The 23,305-nt window shown below is 46.1% G+C and overlaps 1 protein-coding gene across 16 annotated transcripts in view; it reads left to right on the top strand.

Moving 5' to 3' along the window:
* RBFOX2 (RNA binding fox-1 homolog 2) overlaps nt 1–23,305 on the top strand; it is a 932,501-nt gene that overhangs the window by 473,110 nt on the left and 436,086 nt on the right. For all 16 annotated transcript variants that reach the window (XM_029590392.1, XM_029590393.1, XM_029590386.1 and 13 more), the window contains one exon: nt 3,843–4,067. In XM_029590392.1, coding sequence (XP_029446252.1) covers nt 3,843–4,067 — 225 coding nt within the window. The remainder of the gene's footprint in view (nt 1–3,842; nt 4,068–23,305) is intronic.

Below are 23,305 nucleotides of genomic sequence, written 5' to 3'. Positions count from 1 at the left end.
AACCCTGTTTGTGGACAGGGGAGTCCTGGTTCCTGCAACAATTGTTCTATTTACTGGACCAAGTGCTTCCTTGGGGGAAGTATATGTAATCATAGCTGAGGTATTAATACCTAAGTCAGGTTCGTGGCAATCTGTTCCGAGATCACACTGATCCTTTCCTGGTACCGTTAGGATTTCTGGGCTGGTGAAGAAATCCTGTCACTTGGTGGAGTATTTCCGTACTTTTTCCTTGGGGGATTTGCTCTGTTTCAGCTCTTCCAAGCAGGCTGAGGGCTCTAACTCATGGGTAACTCCCTACTGGAATTGGCAGTGAGTTATTCACTTGGGTTGAGATATACAACCTAGCAATTTGTTCTTACCCCTGCAGTTCACTGGTCTGCCTCCTTATGTTATTTGCTCCTTCCAACTTCCAGTTGGAATTTCGAGGGGAGGGGAGGATAAGCTAGGGCATTCGTAGTATATCTTAGTGTATACTTGCAGGGAAAGATACACCACTTTTCCCTATATTTTCGCCAAGTTCTGGTCAATACTGCCTTTAGCTTTTCTCACTTCACTAGTTTGTCCCAAAATGCCTTCCTGCTCACCTGAACTATCCTGTAGACAGGATGGATACCCTTGCCCATGAGAGGGTGTAGTGTGGGTGAGCTTTAGGCCTAATTTATCTCCCTGCCCGAGGGTTTGGGCTAGTGATTTCATTCAGGACTTGCCTTTCATCACTTGATGCTGTCCTGCATGGTCAGATGTGTCTGGTGCTTTGGCACATAGGATCTGTCACAGACACTACCATTATTGCTGATTATTCTCCCAAGCGTTGTTTGGGTTTTTCTGCCCATTGTGTCTTTCAACCAAACATGGGCACACTTGTGCAGGTGCATTCTGTCCTTTGGATGCCAGTGGACCGCAGTTTCTTTCCTGGTAGTTCTCCGGCCCCAGTTGGTTTTTTTGTTGTCTTGTAAAAATGCGGTCTTCATCCAAGAGTCCTTCTCTTGTTTACATCTCTAGACTTTTTTCTGTATCTAGGAGTTTCTAGATCTACTGTCATTGTCAGGGTTTCTTGATCTGAAACCCTGCTTGTAATGTATACCATGAAGCAGAGTGTTTTTTGCTGGCACTTGCATCACTCCTCTGCCTTAGGCGCCCCTGCTATGCATGGGAGTTTTGTGCTTCAGTCGTTTCTATGGTTTTCTCTTTGTAGAACCCAACTCTTTTCCCACCTAGGGTCAGCTGCCTCATAGGCAAAAGAGAAAGAGGTGGTGCTTTCAGCACTGTGAGGTTTCCTGCTTTGTCCTGCTTGGACAACCTGTAGCTTGGGAATCACCCATGTGTCCTCAGAAAACAGATTTGCTTATTTGTAACAAGTGTTCTCCGAGGACAGCAAGATGTTAGTCCTCACAAAACCCACCCCTCTCCTGGGAGTTGGTTTCTCCATGTATAGCTATATCATGGACTGAAGGACACTGCCTAGAGGGCAGGGTGATGACTATAGCTGCAAATGCTCAGTAGGACATGTTTGAAAGTTCTAGAATCATTGAGATCAAAATTCCAGGCCAGGGCTCCATCTGATGTCACCCATGTGTGAGGGCTAACATCCTGCTGTCCTCGGAGACACCTGTTACAGGTAAGCAATTCTGCTTTCCATCACTTTTTTAGAGATCCTGTGTTTATCCCATGCTTTCTTGAATTCAGATACTGTTTTTGTCTGTACCACATCTACTGGGAGGCTGTACCATACATTTACCACCCTCTCTGTAAAGAAATATTTCCTAAGATTATTCCTGAGTCTACCCCTTTTCATCCTCATTCCATGACCCCTCGTTCTAGAGCATTCTTTCCGTTTAATGATGTGATTAAAAAAATAATGAGGGGAAGGGGAAGATACAGGGATACCATGCAGTTACACCACTGTATGCTGGTTAGGGTCTGAAAAAGAAGCCAGAGGAGGAGAATAAGACCTTAAATTCTACAACTTTTCTTTCCTTCAGAGCAGTGCTTAACAACCCAGTCCTCGGGGCACACTTAGCCAGTCAGGCTTTCAGGATATCCACAATGCGGTCTATATTCAGTAACCCAGTTAGTGGACAAGTTATCCACTAAATATAACCTACCTAAAGTTATACTGTTACATATATTTGGATAACAAAAACATAACCAGCTATGTTTGAATTTAGCCAATTAAGTTATTTTTATCCAGCTCTGTGTGGCTGCATAACATGCTACTTGACTGGATATTTTTAAAAGATATCCAGTTAAGTAGCATTGTCACCCTATAAATTAACAGGTTCAGATTAGAGGGCGGCCAATTTCCCCCCCTCCCCAAAGTATGATGCTTAAAGCCTTACCAAGCCATAGTCTCTTACCCCCACCCACTCACCTCTCCCCAAACCTATTTAAAACTGAAAAGCCCAGCATACAGTCTCCAGTCCCAATCGATGTAAATGCCATTCGGCTGCCTACCCACCCACAACAAAGAATCATGGTGCCTGGCTCCCCCCCCAAGACCCTCCCCATCCTGGTAAATACCTTTTTTATGCGTGCCAGGAGCAAGGGACCCTCTTCCCTGCTCCCAGCACTTTCAGTGTTGCTCTTACAGCGGCAACACTGGAAGCATAAACTTCAACATAAGCTTACACTTCCAGCGCTGCCGCTGTCAAAGCAATGCTGGAGGCAACGGGAGTGGGGAAGAAGGCCCCCTCGCTCCTGACACAGATTAAAAAAAAAAAAAAAGTTATTGGCCGGGATGGGAAGAGTTGGGGGGAGTGGGGGCAGGCACCAAGATTCTTTGCTGTGGGTGGGAGAAAGGCGGGGAGACAGCCAAATGGCGCGTTTACCGATCAGAATTGTATGCTGGACACTTCAGTTTTAAATAGGTTAGGGGAGAGGGGAGTTGAGTGAGAGTAAGAGACTATGGTCTGGCAAGGCTTTATCTACGCTTTGGATGGCGGGTGATTGGCCGCCTACTAATATGTGAACCTGTTATTTTGTTGGGTGACACCGCTGCTTATTAGAATATCTTTTAAAGATATCTGGTTAAGTAGCGTATGTGGCCGGATAACGTTAGACCTGCTCAGAAGCAGGTCTAAAGTTATCCAGTTAACATAGCCAGATATACCTGATATTTGGCTAGGTTAGCCTGATAACTCAAAAACGCCCATGAAACGTCCCTTTTTTATCCGGCTAAATTCTGTAACTCTGCAAGAACTTGGTAATCCTCAGCTCTGTCCAAAAATGCCAGCACATTCATAGGAGTGCAGTTTTAATTTTTTAACCAAATAAGAGATACCATCTGAATGTAATCTGCTTTGAAATGCCTGAAAAGCAAAATATAAATCAAATAGTAACACAATAAAAAAAACCTTGCAGTATTTAACTGTAAATAATTAACTGAAAATACTGGGAAAACAGATGAAATAGGTCTTGCACAAATAACTTGTTTTTGTTTCTTCTTTATTTCTGAGAGGTTTTTTTTTTATAGTGTTTTTGTTTTATGCTAGTACTAGAATCCATGATAAAACCAAAGCCATTATACTTTACTGTCAGATCATTTCTGAGCAATGAAATACTTCAATTTTAACTGCCTTTGAGGTAACTAGTAAATAATTGTTATGAGTAACTTAGATATTCGTCCTGCTTTCCCAGCAGTATTTGAATGCCCATGCTGATGTGACATTTCAGCTGCACACTCTGTCAACCAACCTGAGGAGCAGGCGCCAGACCTGGAAATTGAATCTGGGTCTCTAGTTTGGCAAATAATCAACTTTTTGCTGCTCTAAATACTATATTGAAAATGTATTGTGAAGCTACATGTGAAAGCTGATGAGGTTTTTTTTTTTCTCTGCTTCCAGGGTAATCAGGAGCCAACAGCTACTCCTGATGCAATGGTTCCACCCTTCGCTGCCATCCCATTCCCACCACCCCCACAGAATGGCATTCCCACAGAGTATGGGGTGCAACAGGCTCAGGACTACGTGGGTCAGCCTAGCGAGCACAGCCTATCACTCTATGGAAACACACAGACGCATGGCGAGCAGAGCACAAGCACACCCAGCGCTCAAAATGGCTCCCTCACGGTATGTGTGCACATAGGTGTTGGAAATGTGGGGAACCGCAGGGGGCCATGCAACCCCAGTCTTTTACAGGCAACTGGAGAAGCCTCATTGATGGCTGTGGGAGGGCGCGTTATTCCCTTTCCGCTGCTCATCCCTGCGGTGTTGCTGCAATCCCCTCACTCTCACCCTCCCTGCACCTGAAGAATCAAAGGATCTCGGCCTTGCTGTGCAGGATGCTTCCTCCCTCCTGGCTGCCAGCTCCTGAATGATGTCAAGTGCCAACAGCCGAGGAGAAAGAAGCAGCCCACACTGCAAGGCCGCAATCCTCTGAATGTTTAAAGCATAGAGAGTGAGTGAAGGGGTTGCTGCAGCACCAATGGAAAGGAAATAATGCACTGGCCACCTGCAGTGAGGTGATTGTGGATAAGAAGATATGGGAGGGGGAACAAAACTGCTGAGGACTGGGGAACAGTTTCTGGGAAATAGGGGGTCCTGTCGAGGGCGAGGGAAGGTAGCTTGAGAGCAAGACTACTGAGAAGTAGGGCCTGGGAGGGGAGGGAACTGTTGAGCAAGACTGCTGAGAGTTAAGGGGTCTGAGAGGGGAGACAAGGCTTGGGTCCAAGAGTGTTGGGGAATGGGGGTCTGAGAAGGAGCTTTGGACCAAGACTGCTGGGGAGTTTGGGGGTCTGAGAGGAGGCTTGGGAGCAAGAATGCTGGGGAGAGGGGGTTTGGGAACAAATTTCTGGGGCCGGATAGGACTTCAGGGGATTGGTCTGAGACCCAGAGAGCCTGTGTGTATGTGCATGTGTATGAGAGCTAGAGAGCCTATATGAGGAAGAGGTTATATGTGTGAGACAAGCCTGTGTGTAAATGTGAGTGAGAGAGAAAGAGAAGGGAAGGTGTGTGTGTGTGTCCCCATTCTCCTAATCCATGACAATCTCTTGGTGTCTGGAAATAATGATGATACTTTAAAAAAAAAATCCCAGATATGGAGAGTGGCAGATTTTTAAATTCTTATGAGTTTCATTATTGGATGTTTGGTGTCTGCTGAATTGATATATTATATTGGTGTTTTGGGAAGTTTATAAACACTTTCATGAGATTTTAATTATTGGATGTTCTTTTCATTAGCTGTTTTGAAATATTTATTTCTATTAGTATGATTTCTCTATAATATTTTATTTTTCTTGAGTTTTTTGTTTATCTGTATGTGTGACTAAGATGAGGGATTCTGTTAGTGTATATTTTCTGTGTATATCTCTGGTTTCAATAAAAGGTGTATTGGTCTTCTAAGGTCTGTTGTAATATTTGAATTGCTCTTTCTCAGAGGACAAGCAGGTTGAAAGTCCTCACACATGGATAACATCATCAGATGGAGCCCGGCACAGAACTTTGATCTCAAAGAATCTAGAACTTTCAAACATGCCCTATTGAGCATGTGCAGCTGTAGTTATCACTCTGCCCCCTTGGCAGAATTCTTCAGTCTCTTTCTTTTCTGTGGAGCCTTGTGGTCACTGTATTCAGCTTTTCTCTCTTCCTCTACAGTCTTTCAGGCTGATACAGAAAGAAGAATTTAGATGATTAAGTATCAAGTAGTGGACATCAGATACTATGCCAGGGAGATCTTTAAGGGATTACAGATATAGATCATTTGGATTTGGTTTATTGCTGTGATTGTAGATGTTACAAGAAGAAAATGTACTTGGTGCTAATTAATTTCTATTGAACAAGATAAACAGTAAACTTTTATTTTGGTACACCATGTGTGTCTTGTCTATATATTGGCACTTGAAATGTTATGGAGAGACTGAGTCTGAACAAATAACCACAGAAGAGATTAATTATGTTTAGGGCCTTGGAGGTTTAAACTCCCCCATTCTCTCTCTCCCTTTTAGAGAATCCACATCAGAGTTTAGTGGAATTGTGCATGGACTAAGCCCTGATGTAGTGAGTGTGTTCCTGCATTCATTACACCTAGAAGAAGGGCTATATCTTAAACACATGAGACTATCCATATTTGAAAGAGTTACTAGTACTTAATCTGATTGTCTCATGTGATATTGTATATCATTTGTAACATATTCTCACAGGACAAGCAGGATGGTATTCCTCACATATGGGTGACATCATCAGGATGGAGCCCAATCACGGAATACTATTGTCAAAGTTTCTAGAACTTTAACTGCCACCTACTGGGCATGCGCAGCATGGCACTAACCCTGCATCCAGCAGGGGTCTCCCTTCAGTCTCTTTTTTTCCGGGCAGCTTTAGCCATGCGGATTTTTGGAGCTCTTCACAAGTTCCTGACAGGAATTTTCTTCTCAGGAAATTTATTTAAAAACTTGCAAAAGTTTATACCTCCTAGGGGTCTCCCTTCTCCGCCGTCGATTGCCACGTCCATACGGTAAGTTTGCCCCGTTTTTGGTCGGTTCCCAGCGGGGACTGGTGTAGGCCTTATCGGCACTGACCGCGGCCAGCCTAAATTTTTCGACGGCCACGATGTTGATGGGTTTTCGTTGGTGCCCTGACTGCCCGAGGACCATGTCAATCACAGACCCTCATTTGGTTTGTGTCTTGTGTCTCAGCACGACGTGGAGACGTGTACCAATTGTGCCGTCGGACACGTTTGGGGAAAAAATGGTGCTCTTATTTCAGTGACTGTCTTCACAGGCACCATCGACTCCGTCCCCGGCGAAGCAACATCATCGCTTTGATGCTGAGGAGTCCCGGTCGGTATCTCAGTCTTCGGCATCCCCGTCATCGGTGCTGAAGTCAGGAAAGGCTGAGCACTGTGAAAAGCCACCAGCACAAGCACCGGAGGCCGGTGCTTTCGACTTCGGGGTCACCGATGGCGTCATCATCGAGTCTAGAGCCAACGAAGAAGAAAACCCGAGCTGAGGAGCATGGATCATCCTCGAAGCTGAATGCACCAATGCGTCCCTCGCCTTCAGTGGACGCAGCTGCCGAGACTCAACCGGGACCGGTGGACCCTCCGGCGTTGCCCGCCATGCCTCCCACTCCGGACCTGGGGCTCACCACCCCAGCGTTCCGAGAGGAATTGCACTGTATGGTGCAAGAGGCAGTGTTCCAGGCTGTTCAAGGCCTCCCAAGACTGCCTGTGCCCGTGCCGGAACTGGCACCAATGTCACTGATCCTACTCCCTCTCCTCGATAAGCTCGATGTGCTTATCGGTGCCCTGCTGGGGGCACCGAGGAAATCACCGATCCCCATGGCTCCACCGACACCCATTCCACTGTCATCGGATGAAGAGGACGTGTCTAGGCCGAAGCCCATCCTGGGGCCTTCGGGAGTGCCCGCATCGAGGAGACCGGCGAAGTCACCGATGCCATTGCAACTTCGCCCAGCACTGGTGCCGGATCTGGATTTATTGGTGCCAAGGCCCGGAACATCGATGCCGGCACCGATACCGTCTGTGCCAAGACCTCCTCTGGCCGGAGGGGGTCTGTTTCTTCCGCTACGACCACCAATGGATGCGGGGGCAGATGAGACATTGGATTCCCAAGAGTCAGCCGATGTTCCATCAGAGCCCTCGTCTCCGGAGGAAAGGTGCAAGTCTCCGCCGGAAGACGTCTCCTTTATTAGCTTCATCAAGGAGATAGCGGAGACTATTCCTTTTACTTTACAGACTGAGGAGGATTCCGGGTATAAGATGCTGGAGGTATTTCAGTTCCTGGACCCTCCAAAGGAAATAATGTCTGTCCCCATCCATGAAGTTCTACTAGACCTGATGTAGCGAAACTGGGAGCATTCTGGGACGATTCTTCCTGTGAATCGCAAAACGGATGCAATCTATTTGGTGCAGCCATCCCCTGGCTTCCAAAAGATGCAATTAGCACATCAATCGGTGGTGGTGGAGTCCGCCCAGAAGAGGGCCAAGCGTCCAAAGCCTCATTCTTCAGCACCACCCGGGAAGGAGCAGAAGTTCCTTGATGGCAGAGTGTTCCACGGAGCTATGCTTATTTCACATATTGCGTCGTATCAACTTTATATGACACAGTACAATCGGAATCTCTTCAAACAATTACAGGACTTTGAGTCCCTCCCGGAGCAGCTTCAAGATCAGCTGAACTCTATCATTAAGAAAGGCTTCGACGCCAGGAAACATGAGGTCAGATCGGCGTATGATGTATTTGATACTGCATCCCGATTGTCAGCGGCGGGCATCAGCGCTCAGCATTGGGCTTGGCTGAAGTCCTCAAATCTCCGCCCGGTGGTGCAAGATCATTTGGTTGATCTCCCATGCACAGGGGATAATCTCTTTGGAGAAAAGATCCAGGAGATGGTGGCCCAGCTGAAGGATCACAATGAAACACTCCTTCAGCTATCGGCTGCTCATGCTGAGTTTCTGACTTCCTCCAAATGGCCGTTTAGACGGGAGGCGAAACGACCAACGTACAAAGCCTGGAGATATCATCCCCCACCAGCATGGGCTCATCCGTCCCGTCTGTTCCAGAAGCCTCCACCGCGGCAGCCACGGACTCAGAAGGCACAACCTAGGGGTCTCCCTTCTCCGCCTAGTCCTGCTGAGGGATTTTGACTTCCCGCTAGAGAGCAAATGTCCTACCCCTCTGTCATCTCTGCCTGTTGGCGGTCAGCTGTGCCACTTCACCACCATGTGGCTAAAGATCACCACAGACCGGTGGATCCAGTCAGTTGTAGCTCCAGGTTACCATCTAAACTTCCTCTCCATACCGTTGGACACTCCACCTCGGCCGGGGTGGACCTACTCCGACCATTCTCATCATCTGCAGGAGGAAATAACTTCCCTCCTGCAAGCAAATGCCATAGAACCGGTTCCTCTTTCCCAGAGAGGACAGGGCTTCTACTCCCGATACTTTTTAATTCCAAAAAAGACGGGAGGCATTCGCCCGATATTAGACCTTCGGGCTCTAAACAAACATCTTCGAAAAGAGAAGTTTCCACTGGTAATCTTGGGCTCCTTACTACCAGTTCTCCAACAGGAGGATTGGATTTTCTCTCTAGACCTGAAAGACGCATACATGCACATCGCAATTATCCCGTCTCACAGAAAGTACCTCCGATTCTTTGTCAGAACCCAACATTTCCAGTGCCGAGTACTTCCATTCGACCTTGCATCAGCCCCTCGTGTCTTCACGAAATGCCCGGCAGTAGTGGCTGCATACTTAAGAAGACTAGGTACTCACATCTATCCTTAACTAGACGATTGGTTGCTGAGTGCTCGGTCACTGGAAGGGGTTCTTCACTCCTTCCATCTTACAGTGCAGCTACTACTATCCTTGGGATTTCTAATCAATTATCAGAAGTCTCACCTAGTTCCGTCTCAAATTCTCTCCTTTATCGGAGCGAATCTCGACATGATCCAAGCAAAGGCTTTCCTTCCCAGGGACCTAGCTTACACGCTGGCGTTGCTGGCACGTGCTATACAGTCTCGCCGAACCACGACAGATCGTCATGTACTCGTCTTGCTGGGACATAAGGCGTCCTTGGTCCATGTTACCCCAATGGCTCATCTGGCCATGAGAGTAACACAGTGGACGTTAAAGTCCCAGTGGTCACAGGGGCATCATTCACTGTCCAACATTGTCCATATCACCAGGCAGCTTCACCTCTCACTAGCTTGGTGGATCCAGGAGTTCCACCTGCTCCAAGGGCTACCATTTCAAGCTCCAGAACCTCAGATGATCTTAACAACCGATGATTCCACTCTAGGTTGGGGAGCACATGTCAACCAACTGCAGACTCAGGGAACCTGGTCGGCAGAGGAGTTGCATCATCAAATACATTTTCTGGAGCTCCGAGCAATCAGATATGCTCTCTGCGCATTCCGGGATTGCTTGTCCAACAAGACAATTCTAATCCAAACGGACAACCAGGTAGCGATGTGGTATGTTAACAAGCAGGGAGGAACAGGGTCCTACCTCCTGTGTCAAAAGGTAGCACAAATTTGGGCTTTTGCTCTATCTCAGGCCATGCTCCTGAGAGCGACCTATCTGGCGGGTGTGGACAAAATTCTAGCGGACAATCTCAGTCAAGAATTTCAGCCCCACGAGTGGTCTCTCAACCCCGTGGTGGCGGACTGGGTATTTTGGAAGTGGGGATATCAGAGCATCCAACCTCTTTGCGTCACTTCACAATCGCAAGGTGGACAACTTCTGCTCCCTACATCGCAGTCGCAAAGTTCCACCACCGGATGCGTTTGCCCTGTCCTGGGCAAAGGGCTTCCTCTATGCCTACCCACCACTTCCTCTGATCAGCAAGATTCTCGTGAAGCAACGCACAGACAAGGGCCTAATGATTCTAATTGCCCCCTACTGGCCACGACAGACATGGTTTCCCATCCTTCGGGACCTCTCAGTGCATCCGCAGATTCGCCTAGGCACGAATCCGTCCCTGATATTGCAAAGGAATGGACAATTGCGCCATCCCAACTTTCAGGCATTGTCACTGACAGCTTGGATGTTGAAAGGTTAATTCTGCAGCCGCTCAATCTCTCGGACTCTTTATCCCAGGTCCTAGTAGCTTCATGAAAGCCTTCTACTAGAAGATCTTATCATTCTAAATGGAAAAGATTTTCATTGTGGTGCACTTCAAAAGAGTTGGATCCTTTTACCTGCCCCACAACGAAGTTTTTAGACTACCTCTGGCACCTCTCTGAGTCAGGTCTACAAACTTCCTCTATTAGGGTACATGTCAGTGCGGTATCCACCTTCCATAAGGGTACAGGGGATGTCTCTATTTCGACAGAACCCTTAGTAGTGTGCTTCATGAAGGGTTTGCTTCATCTCAAGCCCCTTCTCTGTTCCCCGGCCCCTGCTTGGGACCTTAATGTGGTATTAGCGCAACTCATGAAACCTCCGTTTGAGCCTCTGCATTCTTGCGATTTACAGCATCTCACCTGGAAGGTCCTTTTCCTTCTTGTGTTGACGTCTGCCCATAGGATCAGTGAGGTACAGGCGCTGGTTACTTAACCCCTTACACAAAATTTCTTCATGATCGGGTGGTCCTTCAAACTCATCCTAAATTTCTACCGAAAGTAGTATCTGAATTTCATTTAAATCAATCCATAGTTCTGCCTACTTTCTTTCCAAAACCCCACTCACTTCCTGGTGAGCAGGCTCTGCATTCCTTGGACTGCAAACATGCACTGGCCTTTTATTTGGAATGCACTGCAGACCATAGGAAGTCCACCCAGCTCTTTGTCTCCTTTGATAAACTTAAGCTGGGAATCACGGTGGGAAAGCAGACTCTGTCCTCCAGGCTGGCAGACTGTATTTCCTTCTGCTACAAACAAGCAGCCCTTCCGCTACAGGGACGCATTAAAGTGCACTCTATTAGAGCAATGGCAATGTCGGTAGCACACCTTCGTTCTGTACCTCTAATTGATATCTGCAAAGCTGCGACGTGGAGTTCTCTCCATACCTTTGCAGCCCATTATTGCCTGGACAAGGCTGGCCACCTAAATTTTATCTTTGGCCAGTCTGTTCTGTGCAATCTATTCTCAGTTGGCCGTAGAGGCAAAAACTCACAATAAAAACTTTTTAAAATATATCCGAAGCAGAAAGCCTGTGAGGGAGTCAGTCGGACTGTTAGATGATCGAGGGGTTAAAGGGGCACTTAGAGAAGATAAGGCCATCGCGGAAAGATTAAATGATTTCTTTGCTTCGCTGTTTACTGAAGAGGATGTTGGGGAGGTACCTGTACCGGGGAAGGTTTTCATGGGTAATGATTCAGATGGACTGAATCAAATCACGGTGAACCTAGAGGATGTGGTAGACCTGATTGACAAACTGAAGAGTAGTAAATCACCTGGACCGGATGGTATACACTCCAGAGTTCTGAAGGAACTAAAAAATGAAATTTCAGACCTATTAGTAAAAGTTTGTAACCTATCATTAAAATCATCCATTGTACCTGAAGACTAGAGGATAGCTAATGTAACCCCAATATTTAAAAAGGGCTCCAGGGGCGATCTGGGAAACTACAGACCGGTTAGCCTGACTTCATTGCCAGGAAAAATAGTGGAAAGTGTTCTAAACAACAAACTCGCAGAACATAAAGAAAGACATGGTTTAATGGAACAAAGTCAGCATGGCTTTAACCAAGGCAAGTCTTGCCTCACAAATCTGCTTCACTTTTTTGAAGGCGTTAAAAACATGTGGATAAAGGTGAACCAGTAGATGTAATATACTTGGATTTTCAGAAGGCGTTTGACAAAGTTCCTCATGAGAGGCTTCTAGGAAAAGTTAAAAGTCATGGGATAGGTGGCGATGTCCTTTCGTGGATTGCAAACTGGCTAAAAGACAGGAAACAGAGTAGGATTAAATGGACAATTTTCTCAGTGAAAGGGAGTGGGCAGTGGAGTGCCTCAGGGATCTGTATTGGGACCCTTACTTTTCAATATATAAATGATCTGGAAAGAAATACGAGGAGTGAGATAATCCAATTTGCAGATGATACAAAATTGTTCAGAGTAGTTAAATCACAAGCAGATTGTGATAAATTGCAGGAAGACCTTGTGAGACTGGAAAATTGGGCATCAAATGGCAGATGAAATTTAATGTGGATAAGTCCAAGGTGATGCATATAGGGAAAAATAACCCATGCTATAGTTACACAATGTTAGGTTCCATATTAGGTGCTACAACCCAAGAAAGAGATCTAGGCGTTATAGTGGATAATATATTGAAATCTTTGGTTCAGTGTGCTGTGGCAGTTAAAAAAGCAAACAGAATGTTGGGAATTATTAGAAAGGGAATGGTGAATAAAACGGAAAATGTCATAATGCCTCTGTATCGCTCCATGGTGAGACCACACCTTGAATACTGTGTACAATTCTGGTTGCTGCATCTCAAAAAAGATATAATTGCGATGGAGAAGGTACAGAGAAGGGCTGCCAAAATGATAAGGGGAATTGAACAGCTCCCCTATGAGGAAAGACTAAAGAGGTTAGGACTTTTCAGCTTGGAGAAGAGACGGCTAAGGGGGGATATGATAGAGGTGTTTAAAATCATGAGAGGTCTAGAACGGGTAGATGTGAATCGGTTATTTACTCTTTCGGATAATAGAAAGACTAGGGGGCACTCCATGAAGTTAGCAAGTGGCACATTTTAAAACTAATCGGAGAAAGTTCTTTTTTACTCAATGCACAATTAAACTCTGGAATTTGTTGCCAGAGGATGTGGTTAGTGCAGTTAGTGTAGCTGTGTTTAAAAAAGGATTGGATAAGTTCTTGGAGGAGAAGACCATTACCTGCTATTAATTAAGTTGACTTAGAAAATTGCCACTGCTATTACTAGCAACAGTAACATGGGATAGACTTAGTTTTTGGGTACTTGCCAGATTCTTATGGCCTGGATTGGCCACTGTTGGAAACAGAATGTTGGTCTTGAAGGACCCTTGGTCTGACCCAGTATGGCATGTTCTTAATACCCAACTTCCGTCCTACAGCCCACTGGAAATTTCAGGCTCCCAGTTATCCAAAGAACCACCCCTGTTGTTGTGCCTGTTGCACGTCTTTGGGTGTTTTTGATACATGCGCGGGCATCCTCAGCTTTTCACCCATATGGAGGACTACCATCCTGCTTGTCCTGTAAGAAAGCAGAGGTGCTTAACTGTAACAGGTGTTCTCACAGGACAGCAGGATGTTAGTCCTCATGAAACCCACCCGCCACCCCGTGGAGTTGGGTTTGCTTGCGATTTTTTATTTTATTTTTCGCACACTCTTTTTACTATACATGAGAGTGAAGGGAGACCTCTGCTGGATGTAGGGTTAGTGCCATGCTGGGCATGCCCAGTAGGTGCCAGTCAAAGTTCTAGAAACTTTGACAAAAGTATTCCGTGTTTGGGCCCCATCTTGATGATGTCACCCATATGTGAGGACTAACATCCTGCTGTCCTGTGAGAACACCTGTTACAGGTAAGCAACTCTGCTATCAGCATATACTAATTATATATAACCTTAGATCAGCAAATAAAGGACTCCTAAAAACCCCACCAACCCACTCAAATCAACTCGTCTCAACCCAAAACAGAGCAATCTCCCTTGGCAGCCTAAAAATTTGGAACTCACTACCAACTGAGCTTAGAACTCAAGAAAACCTAAATACCTTCAAAAAAGAGCTAAAAACTTGGTTGTTCAACAAAGCATACCAACTCCCCCAATGAACAACAAAATTACTTCACATTCCAATCCTCCTTCAAGAAATGAAATTCATCACACCTATGTTTCTATAAATTTTCTGTAACATTATACATGTTATAACCTTTGCTTAGGAACAGTTTGTATCTTGAAACCGTGTTTACCCGCTTATCCCTATAACCTTATATTTTGTAAACCGTTATGATGGTGTTATTTGTGACGATTCCGAATGACGGTATATAAAACTCATTAAATAAAAATAATTAAATACACAGGTGCATTAACATTATTGCTCCCATAAAATCAGAAATACTGCGTGGGACATATTTAAAAAATGTCATAACGATTTAACAGTAAAACTTTGAATTCATGTCTTGTGAGTATTACTGCTTATGATATATGTTGCAGTGCAAATAGGATGAGGCTTTCCTTTACTAATCTCAGGTTTCAGTTAAGCAGCTGCAGTTTTAGTTTAATTGTCTTAATTAAGATGTGGTGCAGACCATTGTCTAGCAGCTGCATAATGTCTGTCATTGTGAAAGGATTTTTGCTTCATTCCAGTTGTTTCCCCCATATTCTAATATCAATGTCACAGATTTTCTAGCTTTTATTTGCAAATGTGTATAGCAATTTATGCCCTGAAAGTTATTCATAAATGTGTACCTACTCAAAGAAGATTATTAGGTCATGAAGCCCAAGTTTTCCATCGTGTTCTTTTTCCTTTCTTCTACCCACTTTCTCTCTCACCCACCATCACATATCTCCACCCTTCCCCATCATCTTTTATGCTGCAGATGTTGGTTATAGATATTTCTGGTGACAACTACAGCTTGTTTGTTGACCCTTAATTCTACATATCAAAGTGGATTAACACTGAATTTTTTGGTGACAAAGGTACATTGGAATATTGAAAATGGCTAGAATTTCCATAGGAGCTGAGAGTAGCCAATTCTTTCAAGTTAGGACTGATTCATTCCTTCCCTGCCAGCCACTTTTATTTTGTCTTATATAGTCACTGTGCTTTGGCAGATTTTGGAGTGGTTATTATCTTCATGCTCTATTTGCTGTCCCTAAAGCATTTGTTTTGAAATGGTGGGGTGGAAAGGAAGGGTAGAATTTCCCTCTTCTCTCATTTCTTTCTGTGCAGTTTGAAGTTCTTAATAGTCCTAAGAAGCCAAGCATTGAATAGGTCTGCTTTTGCTATACCTATTCTCTGAATGGAGGGTTTCAATTTTTAGGTCCGACATTGGGCCTTAAAAGAAAGCCTTTGCATTCTCTGCACAAGGCAGCACTTAAATATTTTTTGAGACTTAACCATTTTATGCTGAAAATCTTTGTTATAAAATTTCTATTAAAGGAGAACCGATAGAGAGATGAGCACAGAAGGAGCAAGACATTTTATAAGGGAGATACATCCCTCCCCATACCCCTATTGCAGTTGCATTCTGCTGGCTCTTCCTCCCTCTCCTGGCCATTGAAGTGACAGCAGCTGATACAAGAATCCAGCTTTGATTCTTCTTTCATCTGTTAAAAAAGACCTCTCTCTTTCTTTAATGTGATTTACAATGACATAATACTGTAGAAACTTGCGAATGTGGGAATTTCCATAATATAGATATTAGAATTTTATTCCATACTTTAACCATATTGTTACATTTAAAAATTCTCTTCTTGAATGATCTGTTGCTTTGTTTTACTAGGTGCTTGAGCAGCTGAAACTAGTTCTAGAAATATTCAAGCTTTTCTAAAGCCAAGTGCTAGATTACAGCCAACATTTGAATATTGTAATGATGCACTTTAAATATTGGGAGCCTAATTTTTTGAAGAAAAGTAAGGAGATTGGTCTGTAAGAAAAAGAAACTAAAGGAAGGATGTAGTACTTCATATCTGAAAGGATATGTATTTATTTAAATGTTTTATATACTGTCATTCCACATGAAGTTCACAGGATCATGACTGTTTATATATAAACATTCATAGATAAAATTAACATACAAATAAACTCACATATGCAAGCTTTCCCGGATTTAAAATAATGCGCCTCGCCATCAACATATCCAACACAGCAGCTGTACTTCTTCTCCTTATATATAATTCAGTTCTCTACTAAACTATCTTTATTTCCTCCTCTCCCAGTTCAATAGCCCTTGTTAATTGTAACTGCTCTTCCTCGACACATTATTTTTGTTTCTAATGTATTTATTGCACCCCTGTTTATATGTAAACTAGCATGATGTGATCGCTTCATGAATGCCGGTATATAAAAACCTTAAATAAATAAAATAAATAAATATAACATAAAGCATTATTAATAACAAACTATTCCAGAGAATTATTTTTCAAAGCATCTTATTTATCAATTAGGATAAATGATAATATGATTCTCCCAGGACGATGGTAGTCCTCACATATGGGTGACATCATCAGATGGAGCCCTGTCATGGAACACTTATGTCAAAGTTTCTAGAACTTTGGCTGGCACACTGAGCATGCCCAGCATGCCACTAACCCTGCAGCCACCAGGGGTCCCCCTTCAGTCTCTTTTTTTCCACGTAGCAGATGCCTCACGGTTTAGGAGCTCTGTGAGAAACTTCTCACAACTTTCCTCACGGAGCTATTTGAAGTTTATCATCTTAAAAATCCCTCATCGGGGTCCCCATCGTGCTCCGATCCCTCCGACGCTCTGTAACTGTGTGTTTCGGTACTTGCGGTCTGTTCCCGGCGGCCTACCACTTCGGTGCCCGATGGTCACCGACCGCGCGCCCGCCAAAATTTTAACATGGCGACCGGGCTTAGGAAATGCCCCAAGTGTCCAAGGACCATGTCCATAACGAACCCACATGAAGTCTGTGTTTTGTGCTTAGGTCCCTCACACGACGTTCGTCAATGCCCTAGTTGTGCACAAATGACCCCCAAAGGCAGTCATACTCGCCTAGACAAAATGGAGCAGTTGTTTGTTTCAAAACATACTACTCCATAGACGCCTGTTCAAGCGCCACCGACCATGGAAGGTCCGTCGACCTCTGAGACGATTCGCCAGGAGCAGCGTGGACAGGGTGACCGTCCGTCACACACTCCATCGAGGACATCAGTGGTGTCATCCTCGGTGCCGGGGAAAGACCGGACTGAGCACAGAGGGAAACATAGACACCGGCACAGACGCGCGTCCCTGACCGGTGCTGGCACCGATACCGCAGCGGCATCAATTTCCATCGAGCCGCCTGTGAAGAGGGCCCGGGGAGAGGAGCCCCCATACTCCTCTGGACCTGGGACCCCTAGGCATTCCCTACTGATACCGGGCACTGAGCCTTCATGGGCCCCCGTGGAGGCTCCGGTGACGCCTAGCCTGCCTCCTACCCCGATCGCCGTGCCATCCATGCCGGTTTCCTGGGAGTAATTGGACCACATGGTCCAAGAGGCAGTGCTGAAAGCCTTATGAGGCTTCCAATTGTCGCTGGCGCCGGCCCCCATTTCGGTCCTGGAACCTGCTTCCTCTGATTGCACCGCTCCTCGAGCGCCTCGATATGCTCATTGGTCCCTTATCGACTCCTGTACCACCGAACACACTGGCATCGAGTCAGTACCGGGTTCCGAGGAGGAGGAAGGATCGCTTCCCAGCCACGTCCCTCCATGGGAACAGTCTATGCTGGAGCCCATACCAGGGCCATCGGGGCTACCAGTACCCAAGTGCACCTCATCTGCCCTGATGCCGGCGCAGATTCCATCGATACCTTCTCGCCCTCTCGGCTTTGGCATGCTTCATCCATTGGGAGCTTCACCGGCAGAAGGAGAAAGTCCCTATAATCCATGGGACGATGCATCCTCAGATGATTCATTACGGACATCAGAGGACTTGCTCTCAGAGCCTTCACCGCCGGAGGAAAGGCGAAGATCTCCTCCAGAAGACCTCTCCTTTGCCAGTTTTGTCAGAGATGTCTGAGACTATACCTTTTACACTGGTCACGGAGGAAGATGCTCGCCATAAAATGTTGAAGGTCTTACAATTTGTAGATCCAAAAGAAATAATGGCAATATCAGTACATGAAGTTCTTTTGGACCTCATGCACTGTCTGTGGCAACATCCAGGTACGGTAAACCCCGTCAATAAAAAGACAGATGCTACCTACCTGGCTCAACAAGCCCCGGGTTTTCAAAAGTCAGCTGCTCCACCACTTTGTAGTTGTGGAATCAGCTCAGAAAAAGGCTAAACGATCACATCCTCATTCCTCTGCTCTTCCCGGTAAGGAACAGAAGGCATTGGATGCGTTGGGACGAAGAATTTTCCAAGGGTCCATGTTGATATCACGAATTGCAACATATCAATACACATGACACAATATAGTAGAAATCTCTGGAAACAAGTCCAGGAGATTGCGGAGACATTACCACAACCACAACAAGCCTTGTCCTCCTTCCTAAAAAAAAGGAATGGAAGCAGGTAAACATGAAGTCAGAGCTGCCTATGATTTTTTTGAAACAGCAATCAGAGTCTCTGCAGTGGGCATCAGTGCTTGACGCTGGGCCTGGCTTAAGGCCTCAGACCAACGCCCAGAAGTGCAGGACAAACTGGCAGATCTACCCTGTACCGGAGACAACCTGTTCGGGGATAAGATCCAGGACTCCATGGCCCAGTTAAAGGACCATCATAAGACCCTGCGCCAGTTGTCAACTGTCTCCCCAGATGTTCCCTCCATAGCCTGCAGGGCCACGAGTAGAGAACCCAAGAAACAATTCTACAGGCCATGCAGATATTTCCCTCCTGCGTCCCGTGCACGACCGGCTCGGGCACCTCAGAGAGGACATGCACGCCAAACTAGAACATCTAGACCACAGCCAGCTCCATAAGCTGGCCCCGTGTCTGGATTTTAACTCTTTTTCCAGAGAGCAGAAGCCATATTCCAGTGGGGGGCCGCCTGTGCCACTTTGCAACAAATTGGCATCCAATCACCACAGACCAGTGGGTACTATCCATCGTAACCCACGGTTACTGTCTAAATTTAAAAAAAAATACCCCCGGCCTTCCCACCCATTGCATTTGGAGCTGGGATGACCACACAGGGAAACTCGAGTCAGAGCTCTCAACCCTTGCCAGTCAGAGCCGTACAACCGGTTCCACCGAATCAGCAGGGAAAAGGGTTCTAATCCAGATATTTCCTAATTCCAAAAAAGACCGGCGGCCTCTGGCCTATTCTAGACCTCCATGCTTTGAATACATTACTTCGCAAGGAACGGTTCAGGATGGTATCCCTGAGCACCATGCTTCCTCTTCTTCAACAGGGGGATTAGCTTTGTTCTCTGGACCTGCAAGACGCATACGCCCATATTGCGATTTCCCCGCCTCATCGCAAATATCTGTGATTTGTCGTGGGTCGCAGTCACTATAAATACAAAGTACTACCATTCGGCCTAGCTTCGGCACCTTGAGTCTTTACGAAGTGCCTGGCACAGTTGCACAGCAGAGGTGTACACGGTTTTTCATACCTGGACGACTGGCTTATAAAAAGCCAGTCATAACGAGGAGCCCTCGACTCTCTTGGTCTCACCATAAGGCTTCTAAACTCATTGGGATTTTTAATAAATTACCCCAAATCCCAATTGACACAGTCTCATCTTCTCTCCTTTATAGGAGCAGACCTAGACATGACACTGTCCAGAGCATTCTTACCCTTACCCAAGGTTGGACAGCAATTACGCTGTCCAACCTTGCTAGCTTTATCCGCCGTCGAAAAAAAGCCTCAGCTGGCCAGCTACTCAGGTTGCTCGGCCACATGGCATCAACAGTCCACGTCTCCCCTATGGCACGCCTGGCCATGAAAATGACCCAATAGATTCTGAAATCCCAGTATACCAGTGGCGACAAGCTATTCAGCTGCTGTCGTCCCTGGTATACTTAACCAGCCAGCTTAGTCTGTCCCTTGCCTGGTGGACACACAAAGCCAACTTACAAGTGGGTCTTCCTTTCCAGCAACCGGCTCCTCAGGTGACCTTAACTACGGATGCCTCCAACCTAGGTTGGGGAGCCCACGTCCAAGGCCTTCAAACTCAAGGAACTTGGACAACAGCCGAAGCGACCCATCAAATCAACTTTCTGGAGCTTCGAGCGATGCGGTATGCCCTTTATGCATTTCAGGATTGCCTCTCCAACAAAGTTGTCCTGATTCAAACAGACAACCAAGTTGCAATGTGGTATCTGAACAAACAAGGGGGCACGGGTTCTTATCTGCTTTGCCAGGAGGCGGAGCAGATTTGGGTCTGGGCCCTGTCGCATTCCATTCTTCTGCGAGCCACTTACTTAGCGGGCACACAGAATGCACTGGCCAACTGCCTCAGCTGACGTTTCCAGCCCCACGAATGGTCTCTAGATCCCTCTGTTGCGAGCAGAATCTTCCATCGGTGGGGGTCATCCGACCATCGACCCATCGATGGGGTCTTAATGATTCTCATAGCCCTGTATTGGCCGCGCCAAATTTGGTTTCCCATAATTCGCGACCTTTTGTGTCCAGGACCCCATTCGCCTGGGCACGTCGCCCAAACTCATAACACAGAATCACAGCAAATTGCGCCACCTGAACCTCCAGGCCCTCTCTCTGACGGCCTGGATGTTGAAAAGCTGATGATACAACTATTCAACCTTTCAAGTGACGTATCTCAAGTCCTAGTAGCTTCACGGAAGCCTTCCACATGGAAATCGTACTGCTCTAAATGGAAGAGATTTACCTTGTGGTGCACACAAAAGGGCTTAGATCCCTTTTCTTGCCGCACATCGAGTCTGTTAGATTATCTCTGGCACCTTTCGGAATCTGGTCTCCAGACATCATCTATCCGAGTGCCCCTTAGTGCCATCTCTGCTTACCATGAAGGAATAGGGGCTGCCCTGATAACGGCTCAAACCCTGGTCAGTTGCTTCATGAGAGGCTTAGTACAGCTTAAGCCGCCTCTACGGCCATCGGTTGTGGCATGAGACCTCAATGTGATACTTGCACGGCTCATGCACACTTCTTTTGAGCCCTTGCACTCCTGTGAACTCAGATACCTTACATGGAAAGTTCTTTTCTTAGTAGCCATCACGTCTGCTCGCAGACAGTCCGATACAGTACAGTGCGCTCCGGAGTGCACTGTTAACCTGCCCTTGGACGCGTGTTTTCCTTTACCCCTTATTCAGTAAGGGGCGGAAAACGGGCGTCCAACCCGCGGCACCTAATAGCGCCCTCAACATGCAAATGCATATTGATGGCCCTATTAGGTATGCCCGCGTGATACAGAAAGTAAAATGTGCAGCCAAGCCGCACATTTTACTTTAAGAAATTAGCGCCTACCCAAAGGTAGGTGCTAGTTTCTGCCAGCACCGGGAAAGTGCACAGAAAAGCAGTAAAAACTGCTTTTCTGTGCACCCTCCAACTTAATATCATGGTGATATTAAGTCGGAGGTCCCGAAGGGTAAAAAAAAAAGTAAAGAAAAAAAAAATTTAAAATGGGCCGGCGGCTGTTGGGCCGAAAACCGGACGCTCAATTTTGTCGGCTGTCAACGGGCTCGAGAACAGATGCCGGCAAAATTGAGCGTCGGCTGTCAAACCTGCTGACAGCCGCCGCTCCGGGTCAAAAGGAGGCGTTAGGGACGCGCTAGTGTCCCGCTAGTGTCCCTAGCTCCTCCTTTTGCCCGTTTCTACCGCACCACCTAATTTAAATACAGAATCGTGCGCACAGGCGAGTGGCCTGTGCGTGCGCCGGGAGAACAGGCGTTCATCCGCTCTCCTGCGGACTTTACTGAATCGGCCCGAGAGTGAGTGAGTTACAGGCCCTTGTGACTTACTCACCCTACACAAGGTTCCTCCATAACCGGGTGGTTCTCCGCACTCACCCTAAATTCCTTCCTAAGGTGGTAACTGATTTCCATTTAAATCAGTCCAAAGTCATGCCCACTTTCTTTCCAAGACCTCACACTCACCCAGGTGAGCGAACTCTCCTCACCTTGGACTGTAAAGCATGCTCTTGTGTTTTACTTAGACCACACTACAGCCCACAGAAGTCCACCCAACTCTTTGTATCTTTTGATCAGAACAAACTTGGGAATGCGGTGGCCAAGCAAACACTGTCAAACTGGTTGGCAGACTGCATCGCATTCTGTTACCAGCAAGCAGGCCTCCCACTGTAGGGGCGAGCGAAGGCACACTCAAGAGCAATGGCAACATCAGTAGCACACTACCATTCAGCACAGATTGCTGACATCTGCAATGCTGCGACATGGAGCTCGCTCCACACCTTCTTAACTCACTACTGCCCGGACAAGGCTGGGCGACATGATTCAGTCTTTGGCCAGTCTGTCCTAAGACATTTGTTTCCAGTGTAGGAACACAGCTCTTCTTACTTCGACCCGCTGTGAATTTCGGGCTGCCTCATCCTTGCCAACAGCACCCCAGTTGTTGTGCCTGTTGCACATGTTCGGTGCTGCTTGGCCTCATACGTATGACTCCGCCTGTAGCTTGCTATTCACCCATATGTGAGGACTACCCATCTTGCTTGTCCTGGGAGAAAGCAGAGTTGCTTACCTGAAACAGGTGTTCTCCCAGGACAGCAGGATGTTAGTCCTCACGAAACCCGCCTGCCACATCGTGGAGTTGGGTTCACTTACATTTTGTTATTTTATTTTTCGCTTGTACTTTTGCTACAAATGAAACTGAAGGGGGACCCCTGGTGGCTGCAGGGTTAGTAGCCTGCTGGGCATGCTCAGTGTGCCAGTCAAAGTTCTAGAAACTTTGAAAAAAGTGTTCCGTGACAGGGCTCCATCTGATGATGTCACCCATATGTAAGTGTTATAGGTAAGCAACTCTGCTTTACACTTATTCAGGAAAAGTCATTTATAGGCCATGTTAGTCATGCTTGTATTCCATAGGATATGTGTTTTCGCATGTTTTACCAAACATGTCTTGGCATTTGAGTTTATATATCAGATATTGATTTCAAATTTTGGTAATCACAATCCTGTTGGGAAGGTTTATTTTGTTATCTCTGTACTTTATTCAATGGTAGGAGTATGTATAACATAATATAATTTTAATTATGGTAAATATAGGGATTAATGAATTCTGTGGGAAAGGAATTGTTTTTTTTAATTTTTTAA

This window comes from Rhinatrema bivittatum, chromosome 2, assembly GCF_901001135.1.
Source record: "Rhinatrema bivittatum chromosome 2, aRhiBiv1.1, whole genome shotgun sequence".
NCBI lineage: Eukaryota > Metazoa > Chordata > Amphibia > Gymnophiona > Rhinatrematidae > Rhinatrema > Rhinatrema bivittatum.
Note: the sequence above shows the minus strand (reverse complement) of the source record. Positions and strands in the feature narration are given on the sequence as shown.